Source organism: Pan troglodytes, chromosome 9 (assembly GCF_028858775.2).
Source record: "Pan troglodytes isolate AG18354 chromosome 9, NHGRI_mPanTro3-v2.0_pri, whole genome shotgun sequence".
In the NCBI taxonomy this organism is placed as follows: Eukaryota; Metazoa; Chordata; class Mammalia; order Primates; family Hominidae; genus Pan; species Pan troglodytes.
The window spans coordinates 77,281,818-77,302,681 of NC_072407.2; the positions used below are offsets into that span (position 1 = coordinate 77,281,818).

The 20,864-nt window shown below is 50.9% G+C and overlaps 1 protein-coding gene across 4 annotated transcripts in view; it reads right to left on the minus strand.

Moving 5' to 3' along the window:
- Positions 1–3,741: 3,741 nt before the first annotated feature.
- Positions 3,742–20,864, minus strand: part of ARRB1 (arrestin beta 1) — a 91,217-nt gene continuing 74,094 nt past the window's right edge. For 2 of the 4 annotated variants that reach the window (XM_016921616.4, XM_016921617.4), the window contains exons 10-16: positions 20,452–20,524; positions 17,689–17,826; positions 16,515–16,598; positions 15,321–15,344; positions 12,500–12,570; positions 11,269–11,320; positions 3,742–9,894 (exon numbers count right to left, since the gene is read on the minus strand). In XM_016921616.4, coding sequence (XP_016777105.1) covers positions 9,783–9,894; positions 11,269–11,320; positions 12,500–12,570; positions 15,321–15,344; positions 16,515–16,598; positions 17,689–17,826; positions 20,452–20,524 — 554 coding nt within the window. In that variant the 3' untranslated portion in view covers positions 3,742–9,782. The remainder of the gene's footprint in view (positions 9,895–11,268; positions 11,321–12,499; positions 12,571–15,320; positions 15,345–16,514; positions 16,599–17,688; positions 17,827–20,451; positions 20,525–20,864) is intronic. The other 2 variants (XM_016921618.4, XM_054661560.2) reach the window with 1 other exon arrangement.

Below are 20,864 nucleotides of genomic sequence, written 5' to 3' on the forward strand. Positions count from 1 at the left end.
AGTTCACTGGCTCTTTCTTCTGTCAACCCCCCATTCTGCTATGAACTTATCCAATCAATTTTTAATTTCAGATATTGTATTTTTCAGTTCTAAAATTTCCATTTGGTTCTTTTTTAATTGTTTCTATATCTCTGCTGAGAACTATTTCAATCCATTTCAAGTTATAACAGCCACTTCAAAATCTTTTATAATTCCAACATCTAAGTCATCTTAGAGTTGGCATCTGTTGATTGTATTTTTCCTTGAGGATTGGTCACATTTTTATGGGTTGTCACCCCACTCCCCCATCTTTAGTTTTACTTTCCCTGGTTTCAGTTATTTGCACTCAATGACAGTTGAAAATATTAAATGGAAAATTCCAGAAATAAAAAATATTAAATGGAAAATTCCAGAAATAAACAATTCATAATTTTTAAATTGCACACCATTCTGAATAGTGTGATTAAATCTCACAGTGACCCATTCTCTCCTGCCTGGGATGTAAATCATCGCTTTGTCTGGTGTACCTCGGCTGTGTATGCTACCTACCCATTAGTCGCTTAGTAGCCATCTTGGTTATCAGATCAACTGTTGCAATATCACAGTGTTTGTGTTTAAGTAACTCTTATTTTACTTAACATTGGCCCCAAAGTGCAAAGTAGTGATGCTGGCATTTGTTATAATTGTTCTATTTTATTATTAGCTCTTGTCGTTAATCTCTTACTGTACCTAATGTATAAATTAATCTTTATAATAGGTATGTATGTATAGAACAAAACATAGTATATAAAAGGTTTGGTACTATCTGCAGTTTCAGGTGTCCAGTGGGGATCTTGGAGCTTATCCCCCATAGATAAGGGGGGACTACCATATTTGTATGTTGAGTAATTTCAGATTGTGTCCTGGACATTGTGAATGTTATATTGTATAGACTCTGGGTCCTGCTATAATCCTCTATAGAATGTTGATCGTGTTGTTATTGTTGTTTCAGGAGGCAATGAACCAACTTAAGTTCAGATTCTAAGCTCTGTCTCACTTTCTGTGGGTGGTGGTTCTAATCTTAGTGAAAAGCCACGAGAAAAGAGAAAAATGGGAAAATCATCCTATGGAGATGATTTCTCTAAATTTTAACTCACCTGTATCATTTGCCTTCTTTTGTCTAACTTTCACAGAGTTGTTATTTAATTGTGTTTTGTATTTTTGTCCAGCGTTTTTCGGTGTAATCAGTAGGAGAGATAGGCTATAATGAATTTATTTACTCCATGTTGGCCAGAATTTGAACCTCCTGTTCAGTTTCTTTTGATTTGCTGGAGTTTAAAAAAGCTAGGAGAAATGAAGCTCCAAAGCACAGTGAAGACAGTGATAGTGGCATTAAAATTGAAAGATATGAGAAAACAGCAAATATCTCTCCCTTGTTTGGAATCCTGTTCAGATGTCAAGGCATTCCTTCTAAATTGTGGTAACCAGGCCAACATAACTACTTCTACTTTTTGGATGAGAACACTAAGGAAGAGCTTGCCATTTGCCTATTTGATCTCAGATCAAATCCCTTGACCTTCTCTTGCTCTGTATTGTCAGGCCCTGACCATTGCAAACTACATTTTCATATTTCTTGAAAATCAGCTTTTAATTAGATTCTGCCAATAGGAGGCTCTGGCTTAAATTTGGAGGGCAGGAGGAGAGAAGCCAGAGCATGTCTCCAGTCTCTCTGCTTTGGGCAGCATTCCCAGCAAGGGTGATGTTTCCTCTGTGCTTCTGGCTTTCGTAGATACCCTCTTCCCCAATGTTCCTGCTAGGCTGCCCTGGTTCCTCAGCTCCTCTCCTTGTCCCTCCACCCTAGGGGTAGTAATGGTCTCCTATTGTGCCACATCTTTGGGTGGTCTCAAACCCCATTTGCACTTTCATCTCATCCAACATTTTAATAAACATTTCCCCAATTAAATTGCTTTCTTTTTTTTTTTTTATTTTAAAAAATTTGAGATGAAGTCTCGCTATGTTGTCCAGGCTGGTCTTAAACTCCTGGGCTCAAGCAAGCCTCCCAAAGAGTGAGTCACTGCACCTGGCTTGTTTTTTTTTTTAAGTGACAGTTTCTCACTCTGCCACCTAGGCTGGAGTGCAATGGTATGATCATAGTTCACTGCAGCCTTGAACTCCTGGGTTCAAGGGATCCTCCTGCCTCAGCCTCCCAAGTAGTTGGGACTACAGGCATGCACTACCACTGTCAGCTTTTTTTTTTTTCTTTTTTCTTTTTTTTTTTTTTTTGAGAGATGGGTGGGGGGTCTCCCTATGTTGTCCTAGCTGGTTTTGAACTCCTGGCCTCAAGAGATTCTCCTGCCTTAGCCTCCCAAAGTGCTGGGATTACAGGCATGAGCCACTGCATCTGGCCCAATTAAATTCCTGCTGCAGGGGCAGACTGCTTATCTGGACTCAGACTGACACAGTCCATATGGGAGGGCAGCTGAACAAAAGCTGTAGCTCAAGTCTCCTGACTCAAATGTCAGTGTCTTCCCACTGCCCTACTCTGGCTGGAAGGGAACATCAGAGGAAACAGACTCCCTTCTGGGCAACCAGGAGGGCAATGTTCTGATCTACATTGCACAGTATTTTACAGGAATGTTAAAAAATATATTGTTCACCTGGAGTTCAAGACCAGCCTGGCCAACATGGCAAAACCCCATCTCTACAAAAAATACAAAAATGAGATGAACGTGTTAGCACATGCTTGTAATCCCAGCTACTAGGGAGGCTGAGACATGAGAATCGCTTAAACTCGGGAGGCGGAGGTTGCAGTGAGCCGAGATCACGCCACTGCTCTCCAGCCTGGGTGACAGAGCAAAATTCTACCTCAAAAAATATATATATAGACCGGGCACGGTGGGTCATGCCTGTAATCCCAGCACTTTGGGAAGCCGAGGCGGGCGGATCACGAAGTCAGGAGATCAAAACCATTCTGGCTAACACAGTGAAACCCCGTCTCTACTAAAAATACAAAAAATTAGCCGGGCGTGGTGGCGGGCGCCTGTAGTCCCAGCTACTCGGGAGGCTGAGGCAGGAGAATGGTGTGAACCCGGGAGGTGGAGCTTGCAGTGAGCTGAGATCGCGCCACTGCACTCCAACCTGGGCAACAGAGCCAGACGCTGTCTCAAAAAAAAAAAAAATATATATATATATATATTTCATATATAATTAATTTTCTAGGAAAGTCATCTTATATGCATGGGCGTCTTCCTTTTGTGTTAATACAGTACATTATCTATTAGAACATCGACTCTTCCTCACTGATATCCTTACTCCTCCCATATGTTCTGTTAGACCAGGTGGCACATAAGTCTTTGAAAACTGAAGTGACTCCAGGAAGACCCAGCAGAGCAGGAGATAAGAAGTGAACAAGAACCAGGGCTGGGGCTGGGGCGAGGACTCCCGCTGATGTGGTCAGTGGTGCCAAAGATAGAAGATAGGATGGCTTCACCCCAGGAGCAAACCATGGGTCACAAAATCCTGTGGTATCTGAGAGGGATGAGAGGTATGCCAGCTTCCCAAGGCCATAAGACTGAAAAGTGGCAGAAGAGGGACAGGAGAAAGGTTTTTGGCAGTCTCCAGAAGTTGGTACAAGGACCAGGCTGGAGCTGGGGCCACAGGCAAGGGAAGAGAGCACCTCACCCAGTCATGAGCCCCATCTGCCAGTCCAGGGCAGCAGGGAAGCATTTCTTGGTCTTTGACCTGCCATGGGCTTATGAGACAGAAATGAAAGCACAGCCAGCATCCTCTGCCACAAAAGACCTTTAATGGCCTCCTATTTATTGTTCTTTTGTTCATTTGTTAGAGTTGAATGAACTATAATAACTTGTCTGACATAATAAGAATGCCACAGGTATAACAGATAAACCTGGCAGGTGGTCCAGGAATGAGAGTGTCACAAAATAATCACTCAACACAAGGGCCACACACCTGGAGATTCTTCCCAGCCATCCCTCACTCCTGCCCCAGGACACAACCCATGCAGGCCCCCATTCCATAGGAAGAGGCAGGTCCCACAGTGTCTGTGGCTAGACCTTAACACTGAGCAGAGATGTCCGGGAAGATGGCACTTCCTATGCTCGTTCCCAAGTGCTCTGCTCATCTGCCATGCAGGTCAGGACCATACCCCGAGTTTGTGAGGCACCCACCTCTCATACTCACCACCTCATATGACCACCTATCATACCCACCTCTCCTATGACCCTTGCAATTGTCCCAGTGAGGTGGGAAGAGCCTGGACTAGCCCCATTTTGCACACAGGGAAACTAAGGACACACTCGGACCGAATGTAATACACCCGTGTCATGCGCTTGCTGTGCCCTGAGCTTCACATTTTCACCTAGAATTCCCTGGGGGGTGGGAGTGGGGGACAGGGCAGGCAGGGTTTTGTGCCAAGGGCTGGTCCAGGTCTCACTAAAGTGTCCAGGATTCCTGGGGGAATCCTGCCCTCAAAGGAGGGACTTTTGTCATAAAATCCTCCCTGAGTCTGTCTTTTATATGAGCCAAGATTTCCATCCATCCGGCTCTGTGTAAAGATGAATTTAACCCTAGCCTCTCTCTCCATCACACTGCTTCTCCTGCTGTGTCCCTTGGGCCTAGGCCAGGAAAGTGGGGTGCCAGATAGGGGTGCAGACACAAGTCCTCAGTGGGGGATTGAGCCTGTTTCCTTGCTCCAGAGCTCCCCGTGCTTCATGGGCCAATATCAGGGTCACGACCCATCCCCACTGAGCACCAGGCCCCTGTCCAAATCAAACCTTGGCCAGAGCTTCAGGGTGGGTTGGCTAGAAAAACCATCAACTATGTACGTGTATGTGTGTGTGTGTGTGTGTGTGTGTGTGTGTGTGTGTATAAATGCTTGCGCCTGGGTCTGTGACCCAAGTTCCAACACAAAGACACTTTGTACTGGAACGCTGGAGCCATTCCAACATGAACAGCAAGAATAGAACCTGTGCTGGCTGGTCTAAGATCAAACCTCGAGATGGTGGTTTGAAGTTTTTCTTCAAAGAAAGCTTGAAAATGAAATCTCAGTAGGCAAGACAAATAAAAGCAGAGTTATTCTGGTGGCGGCGGAAATGGGAGGAGGGCTGGAAACCTATCCTTTGCCTCCACTCCCATCTTCCCACTTTAGCATCCCCTGACAAAGCTCAGTGGAATATCAGGGGTTCCGCAGCACCTGGTTTGAAAACCACTGTGTCAGTGTCTACAAACCATAGGCCCCACAGACCTGTGCTTTGACTTCCCTTTTGGGGTGACGAGTTGGAGTGTGATGGGGGGAGGATGTTTCCCCTTCAACAGGGCCTGTCTTTGAAGCCGCTGTGCAGTGACCCTGTGGGGAAGTGGTAGAGGTGGGGTCCTGCCACTTTAGTCCAGGAGGAATGGCAGAAGAGATGGAGCTGCCTGGGCCAGGAGGAAACACCAAGCCCAGTGCAGGCCGTATAGATGAGGGTTCAGGAGTGTTTTGGTCCTTTTGAGTTTAAAAAATATAGATATCAGAACAGGCACAGGCCTATGTCCATGAGACCCTATAAGAGTGTAAGACTGGGACCTAACCCCTTCCTCCTGGATGGGTGGAGAGCAACCAGTCCCCAGTGACAGGCAGGAGAGAAGCTGCTGCTCTGGAATGCTGACGCCACTGCATCCGCTGTGGCTCAGCTCTCAGGACAAAAGGCTTGGGTTTTTCCTGGGCCCAAAGCCCTCCCAATGTCACTGAGAAGCTGTGGTGGCTCCAGTTGCTCCTGGAAGAGGCCTTACACTTTGAAGGGAAGGAACAGACAATTCCTATTTCTCCTTGCCCTTAGATTTCTGCAGATGGGTGGTTTCAGCTCCCTGAGCCTGGGGGCTGGTGGCTCTCTTTAACCTGGGTCAGAGCCAAGGCCCCTTGGCCTCTGTGGGGTCTGAGAGATGGGAGATGTGACACCAGGCCTAGGAGGGTCCAAGATGTCCCCCTCCACCAATCACTGACAATATCCACATCTTCCCTCTGTGTCCTGGTTGCTGGGACCACTATTTTTGGGCATGATATTCCTGAATTGTATCTAAATTTCCCTCTCAGCTGGGTCATCAAAGCCAAATTGGCTGTATCTCATTCTGGTTGACATCTGCCTAAGTGAGAAGCAGGGCAAGCGATGAAGACTGGTGGGGAGGGCTCCTCCTGCAGCAAACTTTCTGTGTGACCTTGGGCCATCCCTGCAGTGGCAGGGCCACACACATCCAGCCATTTTCAACTTACAGAGCCCTGACCGCTGACTTTCATCTCATCTGGGCCTCATAACAATTCCTGCGTCAGGCAGGGAAGGGATTACAATCCCATTTTACAGTTAGGGAAACTGAGCCCCAGAGGTTGAGTAGCTTGCCCAAGCCCCCTAGGTGGTTGGTGACAGGCAGGACTGAGAGGTGGCATTGGGGACTTCCAGGACAGAGTTCCTTTCACTGCACCATGTAGGAACCAGCTTGTCAGGAACTCTCCCACAGAACCAACAGCCAGGTGAACCCACTCTAGCAGGTCTGAGCTTTGAGGCTGAGGAGAGGTGCAGCCAAATCACTCAGTCCTTATCTTCATGGGGACTGAACTCTTCCCCTGGGTGGAATGCTGAGGAGGTCCCGCTGGCTCTCTGCTCGGTGGGTTTTCACCGGGGCATGCTTTTCCTTCCTGCCCGGACCGGTGTCCACACGCCACCCACAGGGCGCACTGCAAAGTCCCAGTGACGGATGGCTTGGCCAGTGCAGGCCCCAAACACTTGGCAGAGAAACCGCCAGTACTGTGGGATGGTGCCTGGGGCCTAGTGAGGCTCCCCCACCCCTAGTTTCACTTCAAGGTATCACCTGGGCAGGCTGACTCCAGAAAGGAAAGGGGCCCTGCAGAGAAGCACTGGCTCGGCCATGTTTGGGGGCTGGGAGGTGGTGCCTGGAGTTGACCAGAAGCTTGGAAACATGACCTGGGGCTTCCTCTCCAGGAAGAGGCTGAAGGAAACACTTTGCCTTTGTGTCCCTCGAGGCTGCAGCATATGGCCGTGCAGCAGGGCACCTGGCCAAGGGGCAAGGGGTGCTAAAATCCAACCTGTGTGTCACTCCCAAAGCTGTGCATTCTAGTGTAGGTCTGAATCCACCTGGAAAGGGCACCGTCTTCTAATTCACATCAAGGCACCATAGGGACCAGCAGCCACCAGGAGCCCTGAAGGCAACTGCCCTCTATTACTTCTCCCTACAACGTTTCCCTGACCATGGGCTTCCTGAGGACGGGGGCTGGGACTGACCCATCTCTGTGTCTCCAGTACTTGGCATAGAGCTGAGTCATCAGCAAAGGATGGTAGGCTGAATTCAACTAAATTTGGCCATTGCCTTGTGCAGTCCTGGCTCCAGGAGAAAAAAAAAAAAAAAAAGATAGTGCTCTGATCCTTCCCTGCAGCTGGAGAAATTTGCTAAATAACACTGGGCTAAACCCAAAAGGGTGAGCGTGATGTTGAGGTGCAGGAGGCTCGGGAAACCAGCCTGACAAACGTTTTCCATGCATGAGTTAGGGATAGGGGAAGAAGTTTGCAGGAAAGAGGTCATCCCAAACACTAAAGGATCTTGTGTCAGCCCCAAAGGTTTCAGAAGACACTGGAGGGCATATGTTTGCCATGGATTGCTCCAGCATTTCATCAGCTCTGCGCCTGCCCAGATGAGGTGCAGCCTGCCCAGCAAGCTCTAGGAGGGGCTGGATGCCTGGGGGACCTGCAACTAGGCCCTCAAGACTGGACAGGATAGTACGACAGCCCCCAGCTGACTTGGTTCTGGTCTGGGGAGGGGTCCCTTGGGTTGAGTGGTCATGAGACTCAGAAGTCGCGCTGCCAGGCTTGTGAAACAGGTGATTTCACCACAGGAAATAAGTCACACTGCCTGCCCCAGGAGGTGCTAGACTGGAAAGGATTGAGATGCCACTTGTATAAGATTTTTTGTCTCCCTTTTCAGACAAGTATGGGAGAGAGATGGAAGGGAGCAGAAACTGAGGAGAGAGCCCTTGTCCTGCTAATCAATATATTTGCCTGGGTAAACCTCAGGGTGTCTGTGCCCACAGGGGGCTGTGAGGTACTGCAAGCCCTATCATAAGCCCCTCAGCCAAGCCTCAGCAAAGATATGCTCTGTCCCTCCTTGGGCAACTCATGCTAGCTATGGCCACAGCCTGACATCAATCCCTTCCCAGTCTTGGGCACAGGGTGGGGTTGAGGGCAGTTGGTGCTCCATAGGGCCCTGCCACCTCTGAGGTCCAATAAATCCCCTCTGGAGGCAGAGAGACCAGTCAGCAGCTCTGGCTCTACCCACCAGACCAGGAGCTCTAATGTTCACAAATTCTTGGTGGCCAGAGCTAGGAAGGCCCATTGTGATCATCTGGTCAAACTCCTTGCTTTCCCAAGTGAGAAACTGAGGCCCAGAGTGGGGAAGGAACTTGCCCAAAGTCACACAGTAAGTTATTCTCAAAGGCCAGGCAAAGAGGATAACTCCTAACACTTTCTATCTCATCTCCCATCTGGCTTCTTGCCCCAGGAATTGCCCCAGGTCTCAATCAACCCAACACCAGCTAATGCGTACTGGGTACCCATGACACTGGGAGCTATTGGAGGTCATCAACTCACCAAGAAAAGAAGGGGCTTATTTGCTACCCAGCAGCCTCCTTCCCTTCGGGTGAGGATATCTCAGTGGATGCTGCCACCTTCTGAGATAGGACCCCCTTTGACTGTGGCATGGTGGCCTCAGGCACTCTCTCCCAGTCCATAGGGTCAGTCCAGCCCTGGAGAATGGCAGGGGGAAGCAGGAGGATACTAGTGGCCTCGGCCCCCACTGGACACCCATCCTCACTTCCTGCATGACCATGTGAAGTCCACAAGGAAGGGACATAAGGCAGACTCTCCTCTCCCTGCCCCCTGCCCCCATCTCTGAGCGCCCCCCTTCGGGAACCCTCCTCAGGAGCTTCAGCTCACTCTGCTGGGGGCTGGTGCTTGCTGAAGACCCCCTCCCTCCCTCCCTCTGCTTTTCTCTCTGTGCATATCTCTAGACAGGGCCATGCACTTGAAATACAAGGTAGCTAAGATGTCACAGCCTGACAGTACTGAAATATACTTGGGTGAGTCCACACAGCTTGCCTCAGTCTAGGTAACTGCTGGTAAGAAAGTCAGTCCAGTTGCTTTTCTCTACTCCTGGGGTCTACGAACTTTCACCAACATCACTATCAGACACAGAGGGACATCAGGTGGGGAGGAGGGTGAAGGCAGAAGGTCTTTGGTGGGTCAGAACTTCAGAAAGGCATTGAGAATCTGTCCACAGTTCCGCCCCTCCCAGCCAGAAGGAGGTGGCCTTCAACGCGGTCATCTTTTAGCTGCCAGAACTTTGTTAACCACCTGGGACCGTGGACATCTTCTCTCGTGTCTTGAGCCCTCATCCCCACCCCTCCAAGCCCTCATGCCCACCACACCATGTCCCACATTCCCCATCCTCCCCTGTCTGCTCCCCATCTCAAGTCCAATTCCAAGGCCAGAGCCCTGGCAGCTTTTCTGGGAGACAGCATGAAAAGGAGGGGAGTGGAGATGGCAGAGATGGGGTGGAGCCAGTGCGCTGTGGTCCTGTTGGCGTGGTGATGTGGGGCCAATCCTGAGGCCAGAGGTTCATCACCATGATCTGGAAGCCCACAGGGCCCCCTGGTAGAAACTGGAAGAACAAAGGGGAAAAGAAACCAGAACGGGAAGAAGACGAGTAAGCATCCGAGTGCACGAGAGTGGAGCCGGAGCCACGTGGAGGCAGGGCCGGCCCGTCTATCTGTTGTTGAGCTGTGGAGAGCCGGTACCATCCTCCTCTTCCTCCTTGTCATCCTTCATGCCTTTCAGTCTCTGGCGAGCAAAGTCCTCAAATACAATGTCGTCATCACTGGTGGGAGAGACAAGGAAAATGTGGTGTGTTTGCAGGGGCAGGGAGAGTAGGCTTATCCAGAGGCCCGGCCAGATGTGACTCAGAGTATGGCTCTGGGGCCGGGGAGAACCACCCTCTCTGAGGTCTCTGGCCTCTGGGGCTGACCATGAGCAGAAAGGCCTGTCTGGCTGGCACATGTGGATGCCACCTGTGGCAGTGGGGACAGTCACATCAGGACTCAGGCCAGTCATGAAAGGGGCAGAGAGGGGCATGAATTTGACTCTTGTGCCTGAGGGCTAGAAAAGTAACCTGGTTCTTTAGGAGGTGGGGGGAGCAGTGTGGCTCTGTAGCCAGAGGAAGGACTTATTCCCACTGTGAGAGGCCAGGCCACCAGTAGTTTCACAGCATGTTCTGAATCCCCCAAGAATAGGCCCGGCAAACCCCACCCCACCACCCAGAAAACTACCCTTAGGAAGCATTCCCGTTTCTGGACAGCAAGGAGTAGTCTGGCTTAATGGAAGAGAAGACCATGAAGAACCTTTCTCCCAGAAGTGTCAGCTCAGATTCTACCTTGGGGGATCCCGGACAGAAGAAGGCTGGGGTAGGAGGATGTGAATCTAAATAGGGGGGCAGAGGACCTGTTCGTGAGGAAAGGGGAGGCTTGAGTGGGGTTTCAGGACTAGACTGCCTTTAAGAACAGCGAGTTCCCTTCCACCATGAAACATGTCCACTTAGGACCATGCAGGTGTCCACCCGGGTCCCCTGCCCAACAGGGTTCAGCCAGTGCATGGGGCATCCTCATGGGGTGACTTGAGACCCCCACACCCCAGATTTCTCCTGGGGGACAAGGGAAGATTGGCTTTGGAGCTGGAGCAAGAAAGCCACTTGGACCTGGAGGTGGTCCACGCAGTCGGCCCAGGTCCTCCCCCTCTGGCCACTGTCCGGTGACTCGATGGCCTTTGACCGCAGGGAAATCCACATCGGTTGGTCCTCAGGAGTCAGAAGCAACAAGATCCCCAGTCCCCTGCCCACCCCACAGCCTGATTCCACTGGTTGGCGTGGGCAGGACAGGAGGGCCGAGCCCAGGGCCATGGACCAGCCCTGTGTGAGCCGAGCAGGCGCTGTGGATGGACGAACGGACTGACGGACGGACGTGCAAGGACGAGGGAGGAAGACAGACCCCACCAAGGCAGGAGGAAGAGGAACAGGCACGGAGGGTCCTTCAAGTCACATGCAGGCAAGCGGGTTGCTGAAGAGGCGAGCAGAGGTGGCTCTCAGACGGGGTTAGACCAGCGGCTCCTCAGGAGTTAATAAGCATATATGCAAATGACCCCCTCCACCCCGCCCACCCGCGGCCCACCCCCGGATGTCTGCAGGCAGTGTTCAGCTTACTTTGTGTCAAGTTCTATGAGATTGGTATCTACTGGCGTCTCGTTCTCTGGAACTAAACACAGGGTGGGTGGGCAGGGTGTCCAGGGATTAGTGAGTGGATGAGCACGGGGCGAGTAAGCACAGGCCCCCACCCTGGGACAACCAGACTAACATGAGGAGGGCAAAGGATAAAGGGGAATGGAGATGGGGGAGGACTCATTCCTGGTACTGAAACACCCCAAATCATCTGAAAGGCAGGGAGGATGGCACCAGGAGGGCCCCGGATCCCCACTGCAGCCCCAGAAGAACAGAAAATCCTCTAAACTTCTGTTTCTTTTGACAGGTCTCCAACATGAATTACATTAATTCCTTGCATGCATGCCATTCACCAATTCTAAGACAATCTTTTTTATATTTTCCTTCACATTTTAACATCTCCAAACTTGGAGTGTGTCTTACCATCGATGGCACTGCACAGTTTAACCATGGAAGTTTTTTCCTAATCGTACCTACTATTATGTTGTCTCTCTCCACTGAAAGTCTCAGATTCAACGAAATATGACCAATCTGCTATCACTTGAAAAACAGGCCAGGCCAGGCATGGTGGCTCATGCCTGTAATCCCAGCACTTTGGGAGGTTGAGGCGGGAAGATCACCTGAGGTCAGGAGTTTGAGACCAGCCTGGCCAACATGGTGAAACCCCGTCTCTACTAAAAATACAAAAATCAGCCAGGTGTGGTGGCAGCCACCTGTAATCTCAGCTACTCGGGAGGCTGAGGCAGGAGAATCTCTTGAGCCTGGGAGGCGGAGGTTGCAGTGAGCTAAGATCACGTCACTGCACTCCAGCCTGGGCAACAGAGTGAGACTGTGTCTCAAAACCAAAAAAAAAAAAAAAAAAAAAAAGAAGAAAAACATGACAATAGTGTGTCCAACGGTCATCTTATCCAAGCAGCCCCTTCCCCTACTTCCAAACGGGATCCAGCCCATGCCTGGGTGCAAGATAGAGGCTCAAAGCATGGCCAATGAGTTCCCTTCTCCACTCCTGGCCTCCCTCTCCCATGGGGAACAGGAGCCACGCCTCACTGTCTCCTGGTGGGGTCAGAAGCAAATCGAGTTCTGGACCCCACAAAAGATCTGGGGACCCGAGAAAAGGGTGACTGGGCTGAGGGCAAACCCGGGGCGGGGTGGGTTACAGGGTCACGTGGCAGCTGCTGGAGAACCCCTACCCCAGAGACCTACAGATTCTGCTCACCTTCCCGATGTGGGGGTTCCTCTTTGGGCTTGGGGTGCATTAGGGTGAAGGGCAGTTCCACGGCCACGTCGCTGAAACAGAGACCCAGACCCAGTGAGCCTTGAGCGGACTCACAGGCTGTGAGACTTGATGTCGATGCCCTGTCAGTCCGAGGACTGCAGAGGGTTTTGCCGTCAGAGGAGGTAGATCCAAAAGATGCCCTCCAGCCCCAGTTCTGCCACTCGGAGCCTCGGTCTGCCTGGGAGCTGGACGAGGAGACTTCCTCTGGTCCCAAAAAGAAATGGAAGCCTCCTCTTTCCCGAGAAGGCTCTCTGGGTTCCCACGGGCTGGGAGGAGGCCCAGGGGTGGGAAAGGATTGCCCAGGGCAGCATGCACCGTGGTCACTGCAGTGCTCCAGAGGTGCCCTGGGACCCCCCCCACCTCAAATCGCCACAGCCACCCTCGCCTCCCCTGACACTGCCCTTCCCAACTTCCAGGTCGGAGCTCCTCCCACCCTCACACCATCCCATCTCCCAACACCTCCAGGGTGTTCTTGTAAAAGTGCTCAGGTGACCCTAGCACCCCTGCAATCTGGATGAAGCACTGTTGAGGTCAGTTTAGTCAGGTTTAGGATGGCCCCAGGGCCCAAGGCTGATTACACTGTGGGGATGCAGGGGAAAGCGGCCGGGAAGACCCAGCCACCAGCCAGTGCTTCTGATGGGGCTTTCTCTGTACTTGGCCCTGATGGACAGAATAAGAGAAGGTATTCACATGGCACTGACCCTGTGCCAAGGATTACTGTAAGCCCCTTCCATAGAGTAACTCATTTAATCCTCGCAACAACCATATTATCATCCCCAATGTACAGACTGGGACATTGAGGCATGAGGAGATTAAAATAACTTGCCCAAGGCCACACAGCTATTAATGGTTATTATTAGATTCTGGCTCCATAACCACACCCTTGATCACTGTGTGACAGTAGCAGAATTGAGACTAACAAAAGCAACCCTGAAGGCTCCTCTCGGCTTGGGGTGACATCACCCTAGGAGACTGCCCAACTGCGAGTGCCTACAGGCACAGGACACATCCCACTGATCTTGTTGTCCAGAGCCCAGTTGGGAAAGAGGAAGGGACAGGGAATGGAGTGGTCAGAGGCACAAGCCGTGCAATTAGAAAGGTCTGTTCCACCAGCCTCGCCACCCGCTGGTGCAGCACTTTCTAGCTTTGAGTCTCACTGAGCTCAACTTGGAAACGGGAATAACAAAGCCTGTCTTCTAGAACCACGGGAACTTCTGGGAGATGAGGCAGCTAAAGAGCTGAGTTAAACTGTGAAGCTTGACCAGGTGCAGTGGCTCACGCCTGTGATCCTAGCACTTTGGGAGGCCAAGGCGGGCGGATCCCTTGAGCTCAGGAGTTGGAGACCAGCCTGGGCAACCTGGTGAGACACTGCCCCCACCACCCATCTCTACTAAAAATACAAAAATTAGGCTGGGCGCGGTGGCTCACGCCTGTAATCCCAGCACTTTGGGAGGCCGAGGCGGGTGGATCATGAGGTCAGGAGTTTAAGACCAGCCTGGCCAAGATAGTGAAATCCTGCCTCTACTAAAAATACAAAAATTAGCCGGGTGTGGTGGCGGGTGCCTATAATCCCAGCTACTTGGGAGGCTGAGGCAGAGAACTGCTTGAAACTGGGAGGCGGAGGTTGCAGTGAGCCAAGATCGTGCCACTGCTCTCCAGCCTACCCGACAGAGTGAGATTCTGTCTCAAAAAAAAAAAAAAATTAGCTGGGCATAGTAGAGCACACCTGTAGTCCCAGCTACTCAGGAGGCTGAGTTGGGAGGATGGCTTCCGCCCAGGAGGCAGAGAAGGTTACAGTGAACCAAGTTTGTGCCACTGCACTCCAGTCTGGGCAACAGAATCAGACCTTGTCTCAGAATAAAAAATAAAAATAAAAATGTGAAGCTTGTGCCTGCCAGAATCGTTACTTAAGTCCCCTCATTGGGAACCTGGGGGTTTTTATAAGGCTGTCAGAGCTATTTGGCCTTTTTTTTCTTCTCTTTTTTTTTTTCCTTTTGCTTTGGGGATTGCTTCAGAATGGAGCTGGTGGAAGACTGGGTTTGCCAACATTTTAGTGGAAGAATCTGGATCTTAACCTTCTACCGGGCCAGGAACGATAAGGTCAGGGACCACATCTGATTCCTCTCTGGGACTCTGGCACTCAGCACCAGCCTGGACGCAAGCCTGGGTTGAGGAAATCTTTGCTGAATGATATGGAACTGAATTGAATTGAATGAATTTCACCTGTCAAATTAGTTTAAGATTTCTTAGGATGAGCCACACTGCCATCTTGTGACAGAAGGAGGCCAAACTGCTGTGTTTGGGGTACATGCATTTTTGGAATTTAAATGCATCCAGCTGGCTGCAAGGAGACCTTGTTTACAAAATAGGATCTCCTGAGGACTTCTCCTTAGCAACACTTGGCCAGCAGTTCCCTCCTCACTAGTGTAGAAGTTTGAAAGCCATGAAGTCTGCATTTCTCCAAAAGCTCCTATAATTCAGGTGATCAGTAATTCAGACAGCTCTCTTGGGGGCCACTCCCTGTATCAGTGTAATCAGGCTTTGCTCTCTGTAAAGATCCCTGTCACTCAGGTGGGATGGAAGAGCAAGGTGAGGTTTGTTAAGGAGAAATTGTGTCTCCCAGCTCACACCTGAACCTGGCTATCTGAAATGACCACTAAGATTCCTTCCAACCCAGTGCCCTGTGATTCTGGTCAGTCAAGCCAATGGGCTCCAGGTCCTCCAGGAAGGTGGGTGAACCAGGTGGAAGGGAGGAATTTACCTGGATGCAAGATCTCCCAACAGGCTGGGTGGGTCAGAGGAGGCAGGAGAAGTGGTCAGGAGAGAGTTCAGAGAGGAAGAAAACAAAAAGCACATTCATTCACCACTTCTGCTGTCCCCCGGATAGAGAAGACCCACGGGACACACTCCCACCCACCCCCCTGCACAGCCCTGACTGCTCTTTCAGGGATACACTGAAATGGCATTAGCCCTGCCCCGAGGGACTGGGATCCAGACCCAGCTCAGCAAACCCCTGAGCCCCAGGATCCTCATCTGTCAAGGCAGTGTAAAAATTAACCCCAGTGCTGCCTGTCCCAAGGGAGGCCGGACTATCTAAAGGCAGAGGGAAGGACTCCGGGGTTGCCAAGAATGTTTGAGGGACTGTGGGTCCTGAAAGGTCACCAGACACAGGATTTGGGATTTGTAATTTTGAGATGTCCTATTATATAAGGTCAGGATTACACACTGCCACCTGCCAAGAGGCATTCTTCTAATAATCAAGGAGACCCAATGTCTAATGGGATTTAGCTTTTCAATCTTTTCATAGAAATTTATGAATTAAGTTACAAAAAAGAAACACAGTAGTTTGTTTGTTTGTTTTTCTCCCTGAGCTTCCACCAAACTATGCTCCAGGGCAGGGCAGTCTGGTCCACCACTATGACCTGAGTTAGGACAGGAGATTTCAGGCGATGTTTGGGGCACTGTCTGGGCCTCTGTTTCACCATCTGTAAAATGGGAAAGCTGACTAGCAAATCCCCAATCCAGCTCTGGGTTCTGAGCCCTTTTAGCTGTTTCCTCAGAAAATCAGCTTGGGCATGCATGGGGGTGGGTGCTATGCCCAAAGTGTGATAAGGAGATGGCACCCCTGGGGACCCCACAGCAAAGACTCTGAGGACGCCGTCCCCTGGGCATGGCCAATCCTCAGTGCGAGCCCAGACCCAGGATAGAGGAGGAGGAGAGAGAGAAAGAGATGGGTGGGGGTAAGAGAGGGGCTGAGGGCCAAGGAAGGAAGAGAGGGAAAGCGGGCGGGGGAGAAAGAGGAACAGAAGGGAGGAAAAGAAGGGACAGGAGGTTCCTCCTCCAAGGTGGATGCAGCTAAAAGGGCTGCAAACAGGCAGAATGGGGCAGGGGCCTGTGGGCACCTGGGACGCTCCCCTCTGCACTCCGGGGTCTTGGGCTTGGCTGGAGCACTCACCCGCCCCGAGACACCACCAGCTTCACTTTCACTTTGTAGGAAACAATGATCCCCAGGATCTCACGGTTGGCGCCTTCCCTCAACCTGCAAAGTGACGCAGGGGAGCCAGTTCAGGGGCCTTGCCAGGTGAGCGAGACACCTCAGGGGTGGGTGTGCTGGGGGGCAGTGGCCGTCCATCCCCCATCTGGCTAGCCACTCAGCAACCATGTCCAATAGAGCCCAGTGGAGGTGAGGAAGGCGAGCAGTGCCCTTAGGTAGCAGGGACCCAGAGCCCTGGTTCCAAGTCTGACTGTGAGACTCGCTCACTGTGTGGCCCTGTTGAGCCCCTCTCCCTGCCCAGGCCAGCGTCCCCACCATGAGGGCCAGGCTCCTCCTCCCCTCAGATGGATTCTGCTTCTCTCAGCAACCCATGGGCAGAAAGGGCCACACAGGGAGTTCACAGAGGGCGAGGCAGCTGGGGTGGGGTGGGGGCCATCAGAGAAGGACTTCTCCGCAGAGGTGGTGCTTCAGCTGGGTCTTGAAGATGGGTAGGGTGTGAGCCAGGGTGGAGACAGGGCAAAAAGCTTCAGGTAAGTGGGAGGCTGTGCAGGGGCTGCTGAAGAGAGCTGAGTCTGTGCTGGGAGTGGCGGCTGCTCTAGACGTAGGCCAAAGCCCCACTGAAGGACCACACTGGTAAGAGGGCAAGATGGCATCCCCATAGCCAGGGCTCTGCTGGAGCAGAGTAGCCTAGAGGCGTCCACGATGACTGTGCAGCAGGAGTGACCAGATGCCCTGGGACCCCTGACTTGGAGGGGCACCCCATGTTGGGTCTAACCCAGCTCACCACCCTGGTCTCTCCTCAGGGACACCCCATCTGACTGAAGGCATTACGTCAGAAGCTGCCACCTCTTGCAGGAAGCCTTCCCAGGTTGCCCTCCCCCAGGCATGGTAGCAGAGCCCAGCACTGCCTGAGTGAGCTGGCCTAGTGGTCCATCTTATTCTCTCAGTCACCCCTGGGTAGGGTTGGGAGTAAGGAGGCAGCTTCCCTGACAAGTCAAGCACCTGAGGACAGGCCCTGACAAGGCTATGGAGAGGGTAGCCTGAGCCTTGTCTTTGAACTGGGGGGACCAAGGAGGGTGTGGCCCCATCAGGCAAGATGCACTAGGAGCCCAGGGCTAGGAGGGCAGGTCCTCACAGGGTGCTAGAAGCCAAGTTCGTGTCTTCGTGCTTGAGCTTCCCGTCCAAGGCGAGGCCCCGCTTCTCTCGGTTATTGGCTAGGAAGGGGGTCAGTGTGTAGACCTTGCAGAACGTCGAGCTGGGTGCCACAGTGTCACTGAGAAGAAAGGAAGCAGCTGTGGAGATGGCCCTCCCCAGAGCCAACCCCAGCCCTGATCTCCAGCCCAGCAGAATATCTAGTCTGAGCCTGCTCCAAGTCTCCCTCTCCCAACCTCTGTCCCCCAGACACACGGACCACTTGGGCCAGCCCAGCTCCGGCAAGGAGACCACTGCCACTCAAAAGAGGCACATCTACATTCTATGCACAAACAGGACTGAATCTCGGATATTCTAAAAGATTATCCTAGTCAAGCAGCACAGTGCTAAAAAGCACATTTATTTAAAGAATTACAGCCAGCCGGGCGCGGTGGCTCACGCCTGTAATCCCAGCATTTTGGGAGGCCGAGGCAGGTAGATCACGAGGTCAGGAGATGGAGACCATCCTGGCTAACAAGGTGAAACCCCGTCTCTACTAAAAATACAAAAAAATTAGCCGGGCATGGTGGTGGGCGCCTGTAGTTCCAGCTACTCAGGAGGCTGAGCCAGGAGAATGGCATGAACCTGGGAGGTGGAGCTTACAGTGAGCCGAGATTGCTCCACTGCACTCCAGCCTGGGTGACAGAGCAAGACTCCATCTCAAAAAAAAAAAAAAAAAAAAAGTACAGCCACAGCAGGCACAGTTGCTCATGCCTGTAATCCCAGCAACTTGAGAGGCTGACAGGAGGATTGCTTGAGGCTAGGAGTTTGAGACCAGCCTGGGCAACATAGCAAGACCCCATCGCTACAAAAAATTTTAAACATTAGCCTGATATGGTGGTGCACACCTGTAGTCCTAGCTACTTGGGAGGCTGAGGCAGGAGGATCACTTGAGCCCAGGAGTTCGAGGCTGGCTGTAGTGAGCCATGATCATACCACTGCACTCCAGCCTGGGCAACAGAGTGAAACTCTGTCTCTAAACAAATTTAATTTAAATTTATTTTATTTTATTTTATTTTATTTTATTTTTTTGAGACAGAGTCTTGCTCTGTCGCCCAGGCTAGAGTACAGTAGTGCGATCCTGGCTCACTGGAACCTCCACCTCCCAGGTTGAAGCAGTTCTCCTACCTCAGCCTCCCAAGTAGCTGGGATCACAGGGGCGCGCCACCATGCCCAACTAATTTTTGTATTTTTAGTAGAGATGAGGTTTTGCCATGTTGGCCAGGATGGTCTCAAACTCCTGACCTCAAGTGATCTGCCTGCCTCAGCCTCCCCAAGTGCTGGGATTATAGGCTTGAGCACCAGCCCTGTCTCTAAACAAATTTTAAAAAGAAAAAATTATAGCTACACATAAACCATAAATGAAGCTATTTGGGCACCCATATACCCACCATCTAGGCTCGACAATTAAAACTTTACTTGCTTGATCACATCCATCATATATAGGGTGTTTTGATTGTCCAATTTTTACTTGCTTTTGCTCTATCCCCCATCCTTTCCAATGAGAGAGCTGTCATGCAGCAGATAGTGAACAAGCCTTGGAGTCGGACGACCGTGTTCCAGCCCCAGCTTTGCTGCTTGCTAACTTGCAAGTCACATCTCTCTGAGCCACTTCCTCCTCTACATACTGGGGCAGCAGCAACCCCAGCCCCACAGTGCTTCCTGAGAAGTAAACAAGTCTGTGAGTGCAAATGCCTCCCCAGCCATCCCTGCTGGTATTCGTTATGCAGACGCTGGCACCATCTGCAGTGGTTGGGATTTTCTACTCTTTAGGGATTATATGTTACTCTGGTTCTAGATCACTTCACTTTACCATCAGGAATCTATGCCTCATAGCTCTGATTTTTTTGAAAAAATCAACAGTGGATATGAAAAATATCCAGTAACCAGAGAAAGCTTGATCTAATCATAGCATGTTCACCTATAGGACATTAAAAACTATTTCAAAGGCCATGTAGTAACATTTTAAAAATGTTTTCAGTTGCAAGAAATACTGATTGGAATTATACATAAACAAATACACATATACATGTAAAATTATATCAGGTATAATTGCCCCAAGAAATTACTTGCAGGGCCAGGAAAAAAAAAATGTGTATGTCTTTGAATGGGAGCATTTACTTCCTTTAGGTAAGTAAGGATGTTTCACTTCAGATCTCTCCTCTTGCCTTAGCTGCCAACAAGCCTGGGACAAAGTTCGATCCATGCTCAACCATAGCAGTTCTCCTCAAACCTAGATGATTTTTTTGTGTGTAATTATTCTCTACACTCCCACACACAACCCCTTTTTCCCAATGAGCTGGATTACCCCTTTATCAGACAAGAGCTGTGTACCTAGTGCCTTACCCACTTTGCCCTGGCTACCAGGAAGCCAAGAACAAAGTATTTCCCTTCAACCTAGGTTTCTTGTACAACGTAATTATTTCTTCTCACAACCCCAATCCCCTTACATTCATTAGCTATTGTTTTGTCATTCTAGTTTTAGTGGGTCTCTTCCTTGACTGTAGCATGCATTTTCTTGAAGCTAAATCAGGTGGATGGTTTCTAAAAGGCTCTTCGGGATCATCTACTCTGAGTGGCAAGGAAGTCTGAGGCCCAGCCCTCTGCCAGGTGGAGAAGAGCCACCTGGACCTGTAACAGGACACCTAGAGCTTCTCTTTTTCCCACCCAATCCCATACGCCCAAGGCCAGACTTGTGCCCACTTACTCAGCCTCTTCCATGGCAACAGGGCACTTGTACTGAGCTGTGTTGAAAAGGCAGATGTCTGCATACTGGCGCACTAGGGAGGGAGAGGAATCAAGGTGGAGTGAGTCGGGAATGTAGCTCCCATGGAGTCTCACAGGCGTCCCCGGGTTGGGGATATTCAGCCCCAGGCAATGGCCAGAGGCCACCAGTGGGGACTTCTGCATAAGACCACCCCTGTCTTACATCCAAAGGGTAGCCCCAAACACACCCATTTCCTTCCATAACCAAAGCCTTCCCCTCAAGGACAGCTTTGTCCAGAACCCAAGAAACTGAAGAGGTGGCTTAAAGAGCAAACTCATTACCTAGCCAATAAGCAGCCTGCCTTACCCAACTCAAAAGCTTTGCCCTGTGGCTCAGAGCAGGCCCTGGGCTTC